Raw genomic sequence first — 16,927 nt, 5'->3', positions numbered from 1 at the left:
CCCCCCTCATGACTTCTTTTTTTAAACGCAAACTAAGTTCTTGGTCAAACTAACTAAAACCTCCAAATTTTGAAGGCTGTCGCCTCCACAGGAGTTTTCATTTGTTGTCATTTGGGTTCCAGGTATGGTTGGGTTTACATTTTAATCTCCTCTGATTCAGTTTCCGAATTCTGGTTCAAAGTCTTTGGCAATTTATTTGAAAAGTAAAGAAAGTCTATACCGAGTGTAGGGATTGACCGATACTAGCTTTTCATGGCTATACTGACTATTAGTAGTTAATGAAACCGACTTTTGGAACCGATATGCATTTACAGTGAAGAGGAAAGTCATAATTAATAATCTGCAAACTGCCCAATAATCGATAATCAGTCATTGACTGTCTACCAAACCAGGACATCAACGTTAATTGCAACATTTTGGTGACCTAAAAATTCAGCGTTGAGTTGTAATAAAACACCCAATCATACAGAGACCTGTTTGAAGGTTTCAAAACTCAAGGCACACTGTGGTGCTTTTTTTGTTTGAAGTCACCCAACACACCAGCTTTTTTGTCATTCTAGATAGCCGTGGAATCACTTGTGTTTAGCCAACCGTTAATTTGGCTGTGGAGTTAAATGGCCTTGGGTGTGTCCACGGTCCACGTAGAGTCTAAAGATACTATGTTACACAGGCTCTGTAGTCTGCAGACCACTCTACCTCTGTCTCCTTTTAAAAACTCACTTGCCAGTACAGCTGAGCTGATGGTGTGTACAAACTATATCCCAACATAGGGCATACTGCACAGCGAACTCCAAAAACCAGCGATGAAAAAAGTAGGCCTATCTAAATATCTGTGTGAATGCGTGCATATAAACTAAAATGTTATTTATATAGTGCAACCAATGTAAATTATATATTATTAGCAATACATGCATAATCAAAATGTACTTTTAAAAAGGTGTTTGTAGATGACAATGTAAGTTCATTTTAAAATAACCACAAGTAGATTAAGTGTTCATAAACCGCATAATGGCCCAAAAAAGGCCTAAGTGCCACAAAATAACAGACACTAACATCTTTCTTTTCCGACAGTATGTGACAAATTCTAAAAAGTCACAGACTATTTATTTCTTTATAATAGGCATACATAAATCACAATCATACTAGGCTAAATATAGGCTACCATCTGGGCCTGCACGACGGCAGGAAAAAGACGCAGAGATGTAAGACACCGTGTCTCTACCTTACGATGATTTCGGTACACCAAACAAAATAGATTTGCGCTCTGGAGTTCGGCTGATAAACTCTGCCATGAGACCCTGAATATCCAAATCATCCAAAAAGTCTTTGTGGACGTGAAGCAGTGCCATGTGTGAAAGTCTACTCTGAGTGATAGTGCCATTGAGCCAGGTTTTCAGGCTGTGAAGAGCTGAGAAAGACCTTTCGGAGCCAGCAGTAGACAATGGTAAACAGAGGCACAAGTAGATCAGCTTTAACCACCTCGGTGAAGAGCCCTCTTGTTTGTGGATGTAGAGCTGATACACATTGAAGATAAATTAAATCATTTTAAAATTACTAAAATGATCCCTCTCTTCATCCCACACCCCAAACGTGACACACAAAATGTAGTGGAACAGAAACAACAACTAGAGATATTTATAAGCGATCATTTTATTGTCATCGCAGTTTTAAAGCTTCGCCACCAGGCGGTGCTGCAGCCCACTTCCCGCGCCTATGGCTCTGTCTGATTGGGGCCTTTTTGCTGGCCAAAATTAGCATCCCAATTGACGTAATTAATGGATTCACCTTTATAACCAAGCTAAGCTAGCGCTAAAGTAAGCTGATGGCTCCATCCAAATATGGTCCCTTCTGGCGGCAAAAAAAAAACAAGATAACAATTGCCAAAATGTCAAACTCGAGGCTTCCCAAACCAATAAGTGACGTCACTTGGAATGACAAATATGGTGATAGCGAGGTTAACCTTTTCAGCGGCTAAATTAAGTGTTTGTGTCTGAGGTTTGTGATTGCTGCCACTTTAAATATTTCTGCTCAACAAAGATAACTAACTCCCTTCAACTCCCTTTACAACTAGATGTGAACCATTTACCCCCCCCCCCACCCCCTCCCAAACAAACTTAAAATATTGCACAAAAAATGGATAAATCAATACACTGATTTATGGACATATCTTTATTGAATAAATTAAAATACATGTAATTAATTTACAGATAAACCAGTGTATCCCCAACGTAACCAACAGTGTTATTTACAGTTCAGATTTTTAGCTTCTTTGTATAAGCTCGCAGGAAGCAGTTTGGTCTCGTGTTAAATGGACACGCCGGCGGTGCAGTGATTGACCCAGAATTAACCAAACATGTTTTACATGCTTATCTTTGTGAAGGAATTTAACACGTTATTACAGGTTTAGTGCAAGATTGATGATTGTGTGTATATATATATATAATTTTCTTTCATTTCCCTGTCTCTTTAAAATTACGTTTCCATTATACCAATTCTTATTCTCAAATATTTCGAGGGGAACGTATTTCTTTGACACATCACTAATCTGTTTCTATTCAAAATCCACATTCACAGAACTAAAGTTATGTAACAAACATTTTAGCGTTTCTCTCGAAACATAATTGAGAATGCAGTTTACTTGTATGGGAACGTCAATTTTTTTAAGAGACAGGGTTGGCGAATTTTTCCATTGGTCAAAGTGGTTTGTTGTTTCCAAAATAAACACACACACACACACACACTCACACTCTCTCTCTCTTAGCCTGAAGCTCGTAGACAAACTACAAGCATCCTGGAAAAAAAGTCTTTACATCCATGGCTGTCCAACCTATATTTGGGTCTCCAAAAACCCTAAGTTAGATGTAAGTAGGGCCTTTTGTTTAAGAATTAACTATTTCATTTTTAAATATAAACTTATAATTCTACAGTCCGTAATGGTCTGTAGCTTCAGATGTGAATTTTCTTGCTCATCGGTTGGCAGATCAAGCTGTATATGTTGTGCAGTAATTTCTGGGCCTCTGGTTTTCTTGCTTAGACTCACAGCTGTGTTGAGAAACGGATGTGAGAAGTGTATTTGTTCTTTATTTTGGGGCTACCTATAGCAAAAGGCGCCGTACAGATGCATCGTCTTGTTGAGGAATCCAAATGAGCGCACCCCTGGTTCCGGGATGCCCCCACAGTGCTCCCTGGGCTTGCTGATGGGAAACCGTACGCTGCCGTCCTTCAGCCATCCGCCGTCACACTGGTCGTAGTTTTGGAATCGCCAGGCAGAGTAAAGTTGGCCGACCGACGCCAACTCAGCTCCCCGACGTTGGCATGCGTGTTCTGCCTGCTCGAAGGAGAAAGAGCCTGATATGTAGGAGACAGAGCCTGTGAGAGGGGAAAAGATTTATGGAAAACACATCCAGAGAACTTCAGTTTTCGGCTTCTTATCATGTAGGGCGTACTCACACTTGGCCAAGTTGCTTTAAAGTGTGGCCAGGCACGATTGTCCCCCCCTCCCCCGCTGGTCTGCGCTCACACCGCAGTAAAACATTAAGGGCCAGAACACGCTTACGTCATTACATTGCGGGACTCGCTGACCACAATTCCCGTTCATCTGTAAGGTAAGAACCAGATGCGAGCACGTTTTGTGATCACACTGATGCATACCGTGCCTGAGACCAACCAAACCTCGTTTTAGCGTGCCAGGGCATGGTACGGAGTGATCGCACTAGTCAAACGAACTGGACTTTGGGGTCAAACATGCTCGGGAAAGGTTTAAAGGAACACACTGACTTATTGGGACTTTGTCTTATTCACTGTATCCCCCAGAGTTAGACAAGTCCATACATAACCTTCTCATCTCCGTGCGTGTTGTAACTCTGTCTGACGCCCCCACCACTAGCCTAGCTTAGCACAGATCCTGGAAGTAACCGGCTCCATCTAGCCTACTGCTCCCAATAAGTGACAAAATAACGCCAACATGTTCTTGTTTACATGCTGTGATTTGTATAGTCACAGGGTGTACAAATAACAAGGTCACATGAGACACAGCCATCTTCTAACCGTATACATACTGGGAACTATATTCTCAGAAAGGCGGAGTGATATTACTTCAACTCTGAGCGAACTCCAGGCGAACTCTCTGCTCCTCACCACGGGGCTTCTCAGGTGCTACTTCTGCTACTGCTCAAGTAGCAGTAGGCTAGATGGAGCCCGTTACCTCCAGGATCTGGGCTAAGCTAGGCTAGATGGAGCCGGTTACCTCCAGGATCTGGGCTAAGCTAGGCTAGCGATGGGTGTGTCAGACAGAGTTATGACACGCACAGCGATGAATATGTATGGACTTATCTAACTCTGGGGGTTACGGTGAATAAGACAAAGTCCCAATAAGTCGATGTGTTCCTTTGTCTACTGGGCCAAGTGTGAGTACGATCTTAAATGCTAACAAAGTTTTGTTCAAATGGGACAAGTCCAATTTCTTTTGACTGCAGTGGAAGTTTCAAGAGACGGCTAAGTATTTTTAAAGTATTTATAAAACTAACTAAAACACTAAATTCTTCCTCAAAATGTACCTTTGTTATTCATATTTTAATTCTTAGTTTGATTTTTCCTGAGCAACTCTGTCTTGGAAAAACTAAAAATCTCCAATTTGCCTCCAGCTTGTCATGGAACTCGATGGGGGTAGGGATCTTTAACAGGGGGTCCGGGACCCATAGGGGGTCCTCAGAGTCAATGCAGGGGGGCCTCCAAATTATTGTTAATGTAAAAGTCTTAACATGAATCCAACACATTATTAGCAAATATAAATCCCACAAGGCCATCCACAGATACAGATAATCCTAAGGATTCACTGTGCCACATGTACAGTATGTTTACCATTAAACATGATTTATAAAACCATGCCAATAATTATTAGACTATTTTAATAGCTTAATATTCTATGCAAAAAAGGTATGTATAAAGGTTTTAGGCCACCCTACACCTTATCGTAGACCTAGTTTATTATGCAAATTCATTTAATACAATATATGTAGTAGGGGGTCCCTGCTCCATCTCTCTTTCAGTTGAGGGGTCCTTGGCTTAAAAAACGTTGAAGACCCCTGAACTAGACCAAACTTTGATCCAAGCCACTGAAAAATTACCAGATGTCTGCGAGGTGAAGCAGAAAGCGTCAAACCGATCGTTGATTTTATCCTTCGGCCCATAACTGCGGATGCCGGGGAGCAGGTCACCTCCACAGGCCGGCCGCGGATGAATAATGGGGTAATGAACGGTCCCATCACGGAGCCAACCGGCATTGCACCAGTCCAGACCCTCCGTCCACGCTGCGGGAGGAGACATGCTGATTTAGGAGAGCTGATATACCTGCAGACAACATATCGATTGATTGGAAATGGACACTTTGCTTGGTATTTGTACCTCTGAACAGCTGGATGTATGAGGCTAATGTGCCGTCTTGCTCAGCACAAACCTCCTTAGCCTCATGGAAAGTGAATTTGTAGCGGCCATTTTTACTCTGATACGGAAACACCACTCCTGGAAGTAGAAGCCATTTGTCAGCTTTTATGTTTTTACATAACACGTTCTTACTCCCAACTCATCACAGACTGACGCTTGACCCCTTGGCGTCATTTATGGAAAAAATCACAATTGTTTGGTCAATATTGAAATTACAATTATTTAACACTTACTCATTGACTCTTGGAAAGATGTTGCATTTTTTAACTTGAAATACAGTGAAACAGTTAAACAAATCAACAGTGAACACACCTTGAACTGCGAAATTTTTCCTTAATTTCCTTAATTTAGTATTCCCCTTAAAATAAATAATATAAAAAATATATTCAAATGTTGGCTGAGTGAGATTAGCCTTCGGGAGGGGGGAAAGTGCGCATTTCATTAAGAACGCAAGACAAAATGAGAGTTTACTTGCAGAATGTCATGAGCAAAATAATATTTTTTCTTGATTACATTGTTAGGAGCCAAAAATTATCAAAATGTGATTAATTGCACAGCCCTAGCACAGGTAAAAGCACTTAGTTGGGGTTAGGAAAAGATTGTGGATTAAGGGTTAAAGGACGTACACTACTTGACACACGTGACACAAACTCCGGTCTCCTGGGTGAAAGTCCTGTGTTGTTCGACCCATGCACCACCCTAACCTGTCTCCGTATGCAGAGTTTTAGTCTTTAATACTACTCTCTACCGTTGTCGCTTCATGCTGCGTCCTCCTACAGCGCTGTGGTCGAGCTGCTGCTGTGCCCGGCGCGTCCCGTACCGACTCTAAAGGATACCTTTGTGCTTTGACGCTGAGAGCCAGTATGTTGACGAGTTGTGAGCAGTGGTGGAAGAAGTATTCAGATCCTTTACTTAACCCTCATGTTGTCCTGTTGTTCTCAAAACTTCTATATCAGAAATATGGGTTTCTTTTTAACCAAATTATTCAAGAAATTAAGTACAATTGCAAGTACTCGATTACTACTTTCATTGAATTGTGGGTATTGCATTTGTAAAAAATTTTAATGGTTTCAAAACCTGACTAAACTTTGACATACACACGTCTGTGATTCTCCACCAACATACGTTCCTCTAATATTAGTCAACATCAATCACCATTTCAAAATTAGGTATAATCTCCTATAAATGACGAACTAACTAACTAACTAACTAAATAGCATCGAAAATTGCAGAAAAAAATGACAAAAAAACATTGAAAAAAAGTGACAAAAAAAGTGACAAATGTCAGAAAATGTGTCAATACTATATATATATAAAAAAAGAAAACGTGTTAATTTTGACCCAGAAGGACAACAAGTGCATGGTCGACCGGAAGACAACACAAGGGTTAAGTAAAAGTGCTAATACCACATAGTAAAAATACTCTGTTACAAGTAAAAGTCCTGCATGGAAAATGTTACTTAAGTAAAAGTCTGTAAGTATGATCAGGAAAGAGGAATTTAAAGTATTAAAAGGAAAAGTACTCAATGCAGAAAACTCCTCACACAATGACAACAGTTCTGTCAATTAACTGTGTTTAATCAACCAATCATTTCAGCTGGACTTGAAGGCCGTTATATGGGTAATTTAATTTATAATGAAACATTGTATTTTATAAACTACATGTGTTTTGTGTGCAAAATCTTAATTTGTAAAGTAACTGGTCAATTAAGATGTCAGATTAATGCAGTGGAGTAAAAAGTACAATATTTCTCTCTGAAATGTAGCGGAGTAGAAGTAAAAAAGCGGCCTGAAAAGAAAAGACTCAAGTACAAGTACCTCAAATTTGTACTCAAGTACAGTACTTGAGTAAATGTCCTTAGTTACATTCCTCCACAGGTTGCGAGTGAGAACGACTTGTTAAATCCTGTGTACCCTCAGCCCTGATAACATCCATGCCCCTATGTAGGTGTGGGAATATCAAACACACGTTTGACTTTATTTATACCAGCAACACCGGGTGTCAGGAGTGTTTGCATCTGAGTGACTCCCCTCAGACTGAGGTCGCACTGCAAAAGATCACTATCAATATATCAATATACCTGTATCGGATTTAGAAAATTACAAATCAGAATTGCAAAGATCAGATCTGAGTCACATATGAGCAAAATAAATCTCATTTTATACTATCTCTCCCTGTCATTACAGATCCAGTAGTCTCGCATTGCCAGACCTTCCTCCACAGTGCTGCAGAGGAGGGTCTGGCTAGTCCACACAGCATTCCGGGATGGGAGAAAAATGTGCTCTGGTTTATTGGCATTTCTTTAAACCAATCGCAATCATCTTGGGCGGCGCTATGCGCCGGACAGAGCCACGGTGCCTCTGCAAAATAGCCTCGGGAAGGAACTTGTTTTGGTGGAACGTGTGTACGTTCAAACGTTGTTTTAGTCGTGCAAGAGAAAACTCAGATTGAACAGATAGTCTAGCTAGCTGTCTGGATTTACCCTGCAGAGATCTGAGGAGCCGTTAACTATAGTCCTCATAAAGCCACCGGAGTTTAGAACGCCAACATAAAGAAAGCGGAAGGTTACGGAGATCCGGCCGTATAGAAGGACATCTGGCGGAATTTCCAGCGGCACCAGAGCAATCCCAGAAGTGGACCATCGTGGATATAGACTACAGATCCAGCCACTCCCTCCTGCCCTGCAGTAACGTTAGATGCTAAATCGGATCCCATAGACATGACTCGCGGCCCGCCTTATTCTGCCTCTGATTGGCTTACCCTGGTAATCTTACCCTAACCCTAACCAATCCCCACTCCTCATGCCCAAACCTAACTACGTCGACCATTCTTGCAGATCCCATTTAGGATTTCCCTGCAGTGACCGCTTTCCCTTCACCTGACCATCTCCGCCCACTCACTCACCTGCTCCCCATTTCCCTGATTAGTCTCTCAGTATCTATACCAGTCCATCTCCACTTGTGCATTCCTTCAGTTTAACATTTGGAGTAGACATCGGGCTCCTTATTGCTTCAATTACCTTCAATCCTCAAAGTAATGGCAACACTCTCATCCTCGATGCCGTTGACGAGCTCGCAGCGGTACGTGCCGCCATCTTCCAGCTCAAGGCGGCTGAGCTGCAGGGAGGCGTCCATGGTGTGAGCCTTCCGAAGAGAAGCCCGCGGCCCAAGATGGCCGTATGGCTTGAAGGCATGTGCGTTTGATATCATGATAATGTTCTCCCGACCTATGTGTTCTGACTCCAGCTTGGTCCATTTCACTTTGTAATGGCTGGGTTTGGTTCTCAGGATACACGGCAAGGTGGCGTTTTCTCCCCTTCGGGCAACCACCTCGGCGTAAACAGGCGGCTCCAGGAGGTACTTCAGCTTCTTGGGTGCTGCGGGTGAAACAGGATCCATAAGGTGTCAATGCCACCCGATAACATTGTTAACTTACGTCATGCAGTTAATTATTGGGACTTTTCTGAACATGCTGATGCAATGCAATGTCATTATTATTAGGATAAATCTGATCGAGTATGTCAAAAACATGTCACTTTGAGAATTTTTATACACTTAGGCTACATTCACACTGCAAGCCTTAATGCTTAAAGGCAGGGTTGGTCATGTTGAAAAACTGGCAAGATTTGAAAGTAGCATCTCCTCAAGGCTCCGTCTAACGCCTCCCCCTGCCCTCTGTGCTCAGACCCACATACAGACGTGCACGAGCACCGCCATGTACGCAGCTTCAGTCTTTCTTTTCTTTGCCTTTTTAGCAGTGTGGCCGGCAGCAATGGCAATTTTGGCTGAGTTTTTTCCTCCATTCTCCAGTAGATTTGCAGTAACTCCAGCGGCAGCAACACGCTTTGAGCTCAGGCTCGTAAACGGGAGGGGTAGAGCACGCGCAGCCGGGCAAGGAGGCATTTAATTGGTACTTTCCAAGTGGACCGCGAGGTGATGACAGAACTTTTTTGCTCCTTTTTCAGAGCCCATAAGTTATTTATTGCTGTCAGGGTGTAAACACCATTTCACACAATATGTAAAAAAGTGTATACCAACCCTGCCTTTAATTGGTATTTATTGCTCGATAGGATTTCATTTTTTGGCTGTTCACTTGATTTTTTTAAACAATATCAGTTTCCAGTGTAAACTGGTCACATCCTGAATGTCGATCTAGAGTGACGTTAAAGTTGGATTCGGATTGGATATGACAGACGGTTTAGAAATGGGACGCCCCAACTCAGAGTCACTTCCTGTCTCTGTGTCACTTGTGTTTCCCCACTGCCACGCCTTTTTAGGCAATGGGTTCTTATGAACAGGTTCGTATGATATCGTACGAAAAGTTATGCACACTTAAACGTCAGATATCATACTAAAAGGAGACCGCCAGCTGATCACATGACATCAGCTTCAGAGCTCCGTGTTACAGAGCGGCACTTGTTATCTGTTTAAGCCGCTACAGAGCTTTGTGACGCCGGCTACAGACCTCCATCACAGCTCGGTTGTATCAGTGGCAGTTAGTAGTTGTGTTTAGCGTTTAGTGTTTACAGAGCTCTGTGACACCGGCTACGGTGCCCCGTCAGCTCAGCGGTAGTTGGTGGTTCAGTTACCCGAGAATAGGTGACTGTGAGCTGGGTACAGAGCACCGCAAGCTGCCGGTCATTTCGGCCAAGATTACGGTTAAGTTTAGGCAAGAAAAAGTGAGCGTTATGCGGTGACGAAAGTTAAGTTAAGGCACCAAAACGACTAGTTAAGTTTAGGAAAAAGATCGTGGTTTGTATTAAAACAATCCCAAGGAACACGCATTTCCTGGGTGAAAGTCTTTTGTTTTCTGCGGAAAGCGTACTCCACCCATCACCCCGACCAACTACCTATGCGGCCAGCCGCGTTCCTACACAGCAGCAGTCAATGTGGTGCGCACAGCAAAAAAACAAACAAACTTGGAAATCCTACGAATTACAGTGGTTATCTTTTCGTAGCTTTTCGAAACGTATGGGTCACGAGAACAGGCTGCTTTAGGAGACAGGTCCTGAGGTCCTGAGTGTTTTGATTCCAGGGAGAAGTGAACGTGAAACAGATTATGAGCGATTCTTTCGCCCCATAGTCACCAAAGTAAATATTAGAGCCATTTTTTTTAGAAGCCACATATCTCCAGATCATTCTGCCACAAACATTTTTCAGACGGACACATAAGGAGAATTAACTTAGTTTGAGACCTGTTTCTGTCTCAGGAACAAACTCTCACGAGATCTGGCAACACAGAGAAGCTAACGTTGGCTAACGTTCGTGAACGCCCTAACAAAACAGATTTTTCGTAATGGTGAATATGGCTTTTAGCTGTGTAAATATCTAATGTTAGCAAAAGAAAATATTAATAAGTGCAATGCAAATATAGGTTTTCATCCATCCACGCGACGTTCACTACAACTTTCAGACGAGGCTACGCCCATTTAGGAGACAGGAAGCGGGTACCCTTAGATACCATTGGCGCAGCTTGAAATGCGCTATCTTTAGTTATAGAGAATCTTTGGATATGACTGTTCAGACTGAGGTTGCACTGCAAAATATCAGACCTGTATATTAAAGTGGCCCAAATCAGAAATGAAAAGATCAGATCTGAGTAAGACAAAATCGGATTTAGGCCACTTTGGCCAGCAGTCTGAACATTACGTCATAGGCTGAATCCCAAGTCTCTTATTTGATCTCCTCGCTCCTCGGTTGTACCGAAAGTTGTTCTGGCCGTCCTTCGTGAATGCTGTCTCAAAGCTCTTATCCTTGCCCCGATGAGTGAGAAGTGAGGAAGGATCTCTGAGGAGCTATGAGCGAGGAGACACGAGAGCAGCCTTCCCGGAAGACGTGCAGCCGAAAGCCGTTGCTAACTCCGCCCATACAGCTGACAAATTCACGTGGTGCTTCCTCAAGTTCAAGTCTTTATTTTTGCCAAAGCGACGCAAATCGCCTGGAATTCATTTTGGTGTTTTGGATCACACAGGACAATACAAGACAGTATAGGACAAGAATGACAACACATCAGAGGACATATACAAAAAAAAAAAATGATTTAAAAAAAGAGACACATGGGTTCCTACCAATATGTAAATACAATAAATAAACAATAGATCAGACAAAGTGCTAGTGCATTTAGTGACCCTGAGGAGGAGGACGTAGCTGTGTTAGCAGAGCAGATAAGGATTGTCTGTGTGAATTGAGCAACCCGGTCTCATGGCAGTTTGTGATATGGTCACGTTATTGAATCTATTGAGTCGTGGACAGGACAGGAATTTTAAAGCAATGTATTTCAATGGGAAGCATATTTCGTTATCACAGAACGATGACGGTAGCGAGTAGTATTGATAAGGCGAGTGTTGCAGTTCCTTTCCTCGTTATTCTCTTCCTAACCACAACCGTCCCGCTGTGGGGTCATTTCATTTCCCCGTTGTTGTGTGCCCCTGCGCCCGGGGATGGCATACCGCGAGTGGCGGCCTGTCCCGTTGTATAATATACGTCAAAATCGTGACCTGTACATAAATTAATAAATCAAAATAACATGACTATTTCACAACCTGGCGTGAGACCGGGTTGGAATTGAGGGCCCTCACAGCCTGCGGGTAAGTGCTATCGGTGGGACGGACTAAGACACGAAGAAGGGAAGCAAGCAGTGGTGGAGTACATTTACTCAAGTACTGTACTTAAGTACAAATTTGAAGTACTTGTACTTTACTTTTCTTGTCATGCCACTTTCTACTTCTACTCTGCTACATTTCAGAGAGAAATATTGTACTTTTTACTCCACTACATTCATCTGACAGCTTTAGTCACTTTGCACATTAGGATTTTTGCACACAAAACACATGTAGTTTATAAAATGTGATGTTTTATCATAAATGAAACTAGCCAACAATGTAACGGCCTACAAGTCCAGCTGAAATGATTAGACCATTAAACACACAACTGTTTGGATCCTTTCCAGTTTCTTGAATGTGAGAATTGTTCTGCATTGAGTACTTACATACTTTTACTTAAGTAACATTTTCAATGCAGGACTTTTACTTGTAACAGAGTATTTTTTACAGTGTGGTATTAGTACTTTCACTTAAGTAAAGGATCTGAAAACTTCTTCCACCGCTGGAAGCAAGTGAAGGAAACGTGGATGCAATTCAAGAGGTGCTTCTCATGTCGCTTAAATTAGGTCCTCCACTTGCCTCCCTTCCTTGCGTCTTAGTCCCTAGTCCCGAGGAGGGACGGCAGAGACGGCGAGGAAATCATGGGAGGAGAGAAGAAACAAGCAAATGTGTTTTTAGAGGGATGAGACGTCCTTTCCTCTGAAGCGTCACATGAATTTGTCAGCTGTTAGCAACTCCTTCAGCTGCACGGCTCCCGGGAGGGCTGCTCTCGTGGCTCCTCGCCTATAGCTCCTCGATGCTCAGTCCTCGATGCTCACTCCTCGGTCCTCGGGGCAGAAATAAGAGCTCTGAGACGGCCTTCACCGAGGAGGGACTGAACAACTTCCGGTTAAGCAGAGGACCGAGGAGTCGAGGAGCTATCAGATAAGGGGCATGAGATGCAGCTCGGACAAGAGACGTACCGCCTGTAACTCTCCCTGCAGATCCACCCCTCCCTGCTACGGTTGGGCATCATTTGGATTTTAACAATTCTGATTCCAAGTGCGATTCCGGTTCTTATCGATTCTCGATTCCGATTCTTTGAGGGGTTGAGTTGAAACAGGTCACATGCTTATTCCACAAATAAGAGGAAAGTTGTATTTTGATTTAATGGTGGGTTGCAGTTTGACGGGGCTTTTTCAACATTAAATAAAGCCACACTAGAGCTACGCTTACTGTGCTCCAAGGCTGCAACACAACAAGAGCCTGGCCGCTACGGAAACCAAAACTTGCGCATATTAAATTGGGAACCCATGATCAGATTTGAAACCAAATCCTCCAAACGATTCCAATAAAGAAACGATTCAACTGGAATCGTTATTTTTTAAATGATTGCAAGTAGGAATCGGTTCTCGTAATGCCCAATCCTACTCCCTCCTGCCCTGCAGTAACCCCTTCCCCGTCACCTGACCATGTCCACCCACTCACCCACCTGCTCACCATTTCCCTGATTAGTCTCTGACTATACAGTACATACGAGTCCATCTCCACTCTTACCTCTTCATGCCTCCACACACATGGGCGTCAGTTTGGTTTGAAATGTGCTGGGGACAGAGACGCATTCGGAAGTGCATTTTCAGAAGTGCCCGGGTACAATGACGCGTTAATTTTTTTCTCCCTTTCGCACAGGTCATGTTTTAAAAGACGCTGTCTTACTTACTAATGTAAATGAATAAAAATGTATACAAAAATGTGATGATGTCCGACACATTTTATGAAGAAGAAAGCCTTAGGTTTAAAAAAAAAAAAAAGTTGTTGCAGTGCTGTGAACAGAGAAGCGTGTAGCCAGCGCAGCAGCAGAACGGCTGTGTCCGTGCCTGCCCTGTGGGGATTAGAGATTTTTGTGGATTTGTTGGCATCTGTCGCTCAAGAATAATCATTTTTTAAATGTTTTAAACTAAATTGAGCTCAAGGTTTTCAAAAAAGCGGTGGGTACAAAATGACTCACTACGAAATCTGATAGGTACGCGTACCCACCATCCCCACTGAAATCAACGCCTATGTCCACACACCTGGCCCATCGATGCGTGAAGCGTGCAGTTGTGTAGAGTGTCAGTGTCAGAAAAAAACAAGAATTGTCAAATACGAGAAGATTTGGGACCTGCAGACAAGAAGGAAAACCCAAGTGATCACATTCATTACTGTACCTGCCCTGTTGGGGGTATATATAGCTGAGGACCAGGTGAAGCAGCTCGATGTTAATAGAAGAATCACAGCACAGTTCATTATGAAGGGAGTCACTCCTCCAGCTCCTGCAGTTCATAAGAAAACAGAGCCGAGTTCTTACTAAGATTTATATTGGTGCACAAAATAGGGCTGCAACTAACAATTATTTTTATGGTCATATAATAATAATAATCGTTATTTGGTCTCAAAAATTTCAGAAAATGGTCAAAAATATTGATCAGTGTTGCTCAAACATAAAATAGATTTTTCGATTCATCTTTGCAGCTCTAACCAATCACACTTTGCCTTATTTCTCACATACTAGAACAGAAGGATAATGTGACAAACAATCCCAAATTGTACACATTTGTGTAAATTGTAAGTTGCACTTTACTGCAGATTGCATGTCAGCCTGCTGTAAACTGCGTTTACTCTAGGTCTGAAATCAGCAGGTGTTAAAGGAAGAAAAATATAGTTTCAACCTGTGAAGTTGAAAAGACGCAGATGTTCCCTCATCCTCCTCCGTTGTGCAACATGACGACGATGCCTTCAAAGAATTCCTGGGTTATTCCTAACTTTGGAAAGTGGAAGCAACTGTTCATCCCTGTTGGCTCCTCTGTCGGAGCCCTGAATGTTCAGCTGCCATACCCAGTTCATCTCTTTCTCATCCCCCCGCCTCTCCCCTCACTTGGGTCATATGGTCCAGTCGTTTGTCAACAGTGTGTAAACAGGACTCTTGTCCTCTCTTCTCCAGCTGTTGACGATCATTTGAAAGTCTGATGCGGATGCTGTCTTCGTCTCTGATCACTTGTAAACATGCTACATTCCATTTTTGTTGTTGAACAGAGCCTCTCCCGTCTCTTTCGATTGGTATCATACATTTGTATCATAAATTGTTACACTGTGTTTTCCCTCCTAAAGATGTGTGAACCTACCGTGAACCGATCCTTTTGAACAGAGCCTCTCCCATCTGTTTTCATTAGTATCATAAATTTGTATCATAAATTGTTAATTGTTTTCCCTCCTCAAGATTTATCTGCCTGGACCTACCGCGAACCGATCCTCCTTTCCTCTGGAGCATCTTCATCATCTTTCCATCTAATCTCACGTCATCGGGGTAAATGGAGCGATTGTTTGGAAATATAAATCCTTGTGTGTCACGTTAAACCTTTAGAACATTGTGAACTGAACTTTGCTTCGTGTCACTTTGTTCTCCCAGCTCCTTGCTGCTTCCTGAATTAACTCAGGCTATGTTTACATTGCTACTTTTTGGTATTTAAGCGGAGTTTTTTAGCCAAAAGCGAACTCCGTGTTTTTAGCTCCAGTAGAAGAACTAATGTCCGTTTAAACTAACACGCCTGAACCGCACATCTCATTACAATTCTCGTATACTGGGCTTAAACAGGAGGCAGCATGCATACTCCGCCCGTTGCTGGTAGTTGCCATGGTCACATTAGTAACTTAAGGTGTGTGTCCATTGTCAGCGTCATTTCCCCGCTTCCCATTCATTTCTATGGAAGCAGCTGTGCAATGCATTCTGGTAGCGTCACGGGGACTTCAGAGAAGCGGGGCGTCGAGTCGCCCGCTCCTCATTTGCATAAAGTTGAATTCAGCCAACTTTATGCAAATAAGGATAAGGATAAGGAAAGATATTAGGGGACCACTAAGGTCTATATAAAAGAGACTTCAGATACAGTATTAGGGGACCACTAAGGTCTATATAAAAGAGACTTCAGATACAGTATTAGGGGACCACTAAGGTCTATATAAAAGAGACTTCAGATACAGTATTAGGGGACCACTAAGGTCTATATAAAAGAGACTTCAGATACAGTATTAGGGGACCACTAAGGTCTATATAAAAGAGACTTCAGATACAGTATTAGGGGACCACTAAGGTCTATATAAAAGAGACTTCAGATACAGTATTAGGGGACCACTAAGGTCTATATAAAAGAGACTTCAGATACAGTATTAGGGGACCACTAAGGTCTATATAAAAGAGAGACTTCAGATACAGTATTAGGGGACCACTAAGGTCTATATAAAAGAGACTTCAGATACAGTATTAGGGGACCACTAAGGTCTATATAAAAGAGACTTCAGATACAGTAGGGGACCACTAAGGTCTATATAAAAGAGACTTCAGATACAGTATTAGGGGACCACTAAGGTCTATATAAAAGAGACTTCAGATACAGTATTAGGGGACCACTAAGGTCTATATAAAAGAGACTTCAGATACAGTATTAGGGGGCCACTAAGGTCTATATAAAAGAGACTTCAGATACAGTATTAGGGGACCACTAAGGCCTATATAAAAAAGACCTTCAGATACAGTATTAGGGGACCACTAAGGTCTATATAAAAGAGACTTCAGATACAGTATTAGGGGACACTAAAGTCTATAAAAAGAGACTTCAGATACAGTATTAGGGGACCACTAAGGTCTATATAAAAGAGACTTCAGATACAGTATTAGGGGACCACTAAGGTCTATATAAAAGAGACTTCAGATACCGTATTAGGGGACCACTAAGGTCCATATAAAAAGAGACTTCAGATACAGTATTAGGGGACCACTAAGGTCTATATAAAAGAGACTTCAGATACAGTATTAGGGGACCACTAAGGTCTATATAAAAGAGACTTCAGATACAGTATTAGGGGACCACTAA

At 42.4% G+C, this 16,927-nt stretch overlaps 1 protein-coding gene across 3 annotated transcripts; it reads right to left on the bottom strand.

The window, feature by feature from the left end:
* Positions 1-2,150: 2,150 nt before the first annotated feature.
* On the bottom strand, positions 2,151-14,897 carry hapln2 (hyaluronan and proteoglycan link protein 2). Of its 3 annotated transcripts, XM_039807294.1 has the most exons (7): positions 14,732-14,897; positions 14,231-14,335; positions 8,463-8,819; positions 5,404-5,520; positions 5,127-5,309; positions 3,096-3,369; positions 2,151-2,334 (listed from the first exon to the last, which is right to left on the bottom strand). In XM_039807294.1, the coding sequence occupies exons 1-7, from the start codon at positions 14,763-14,765 to the stop codon at positions 2,253-2,255; spliced, it is 1,152 nt and encodes a 383-aa protein (XP_039663228.1). In that variant the 5' UTR covers positions 14,766-14,897; the 3' UTR covers positions 2,151-2,252. The 3 variants fall into 3 exon arrangements, with proteins under 3 accessions (XP_039663228.1, XP_039663226.1, XP_039663227.1); XM_039807292.1 differs by lacking the exon at positions 2,151-2,334 and having other exon boundaries at positions 2,815-3,369; XM_039807293.1 differs by lacking the exon at positions 2,151-2,334 and having other exon boundaries at positions 3,093-3,369; positions 5,127-5,326.
* Positions 14,898-16,927: the final 2,030 nt, after the last annotated feature.

Source organism: Perca fluviatilis, chromosome 7, assembly GCF_010015445.1.
Source record: "Perca fluviatilis chromosome 7, GENO_Pfluv_1.0, whole genome shotgun sequence".
Lineage (NCBI taxonomy): Eukaryota > Metazoa > Chordata > Actinopteri > Perciformes > Percidae > Perca > Perca fluviatilis.
This window is presented reverse-complemented; position numbering and strand designations above follow the sequence as displayed.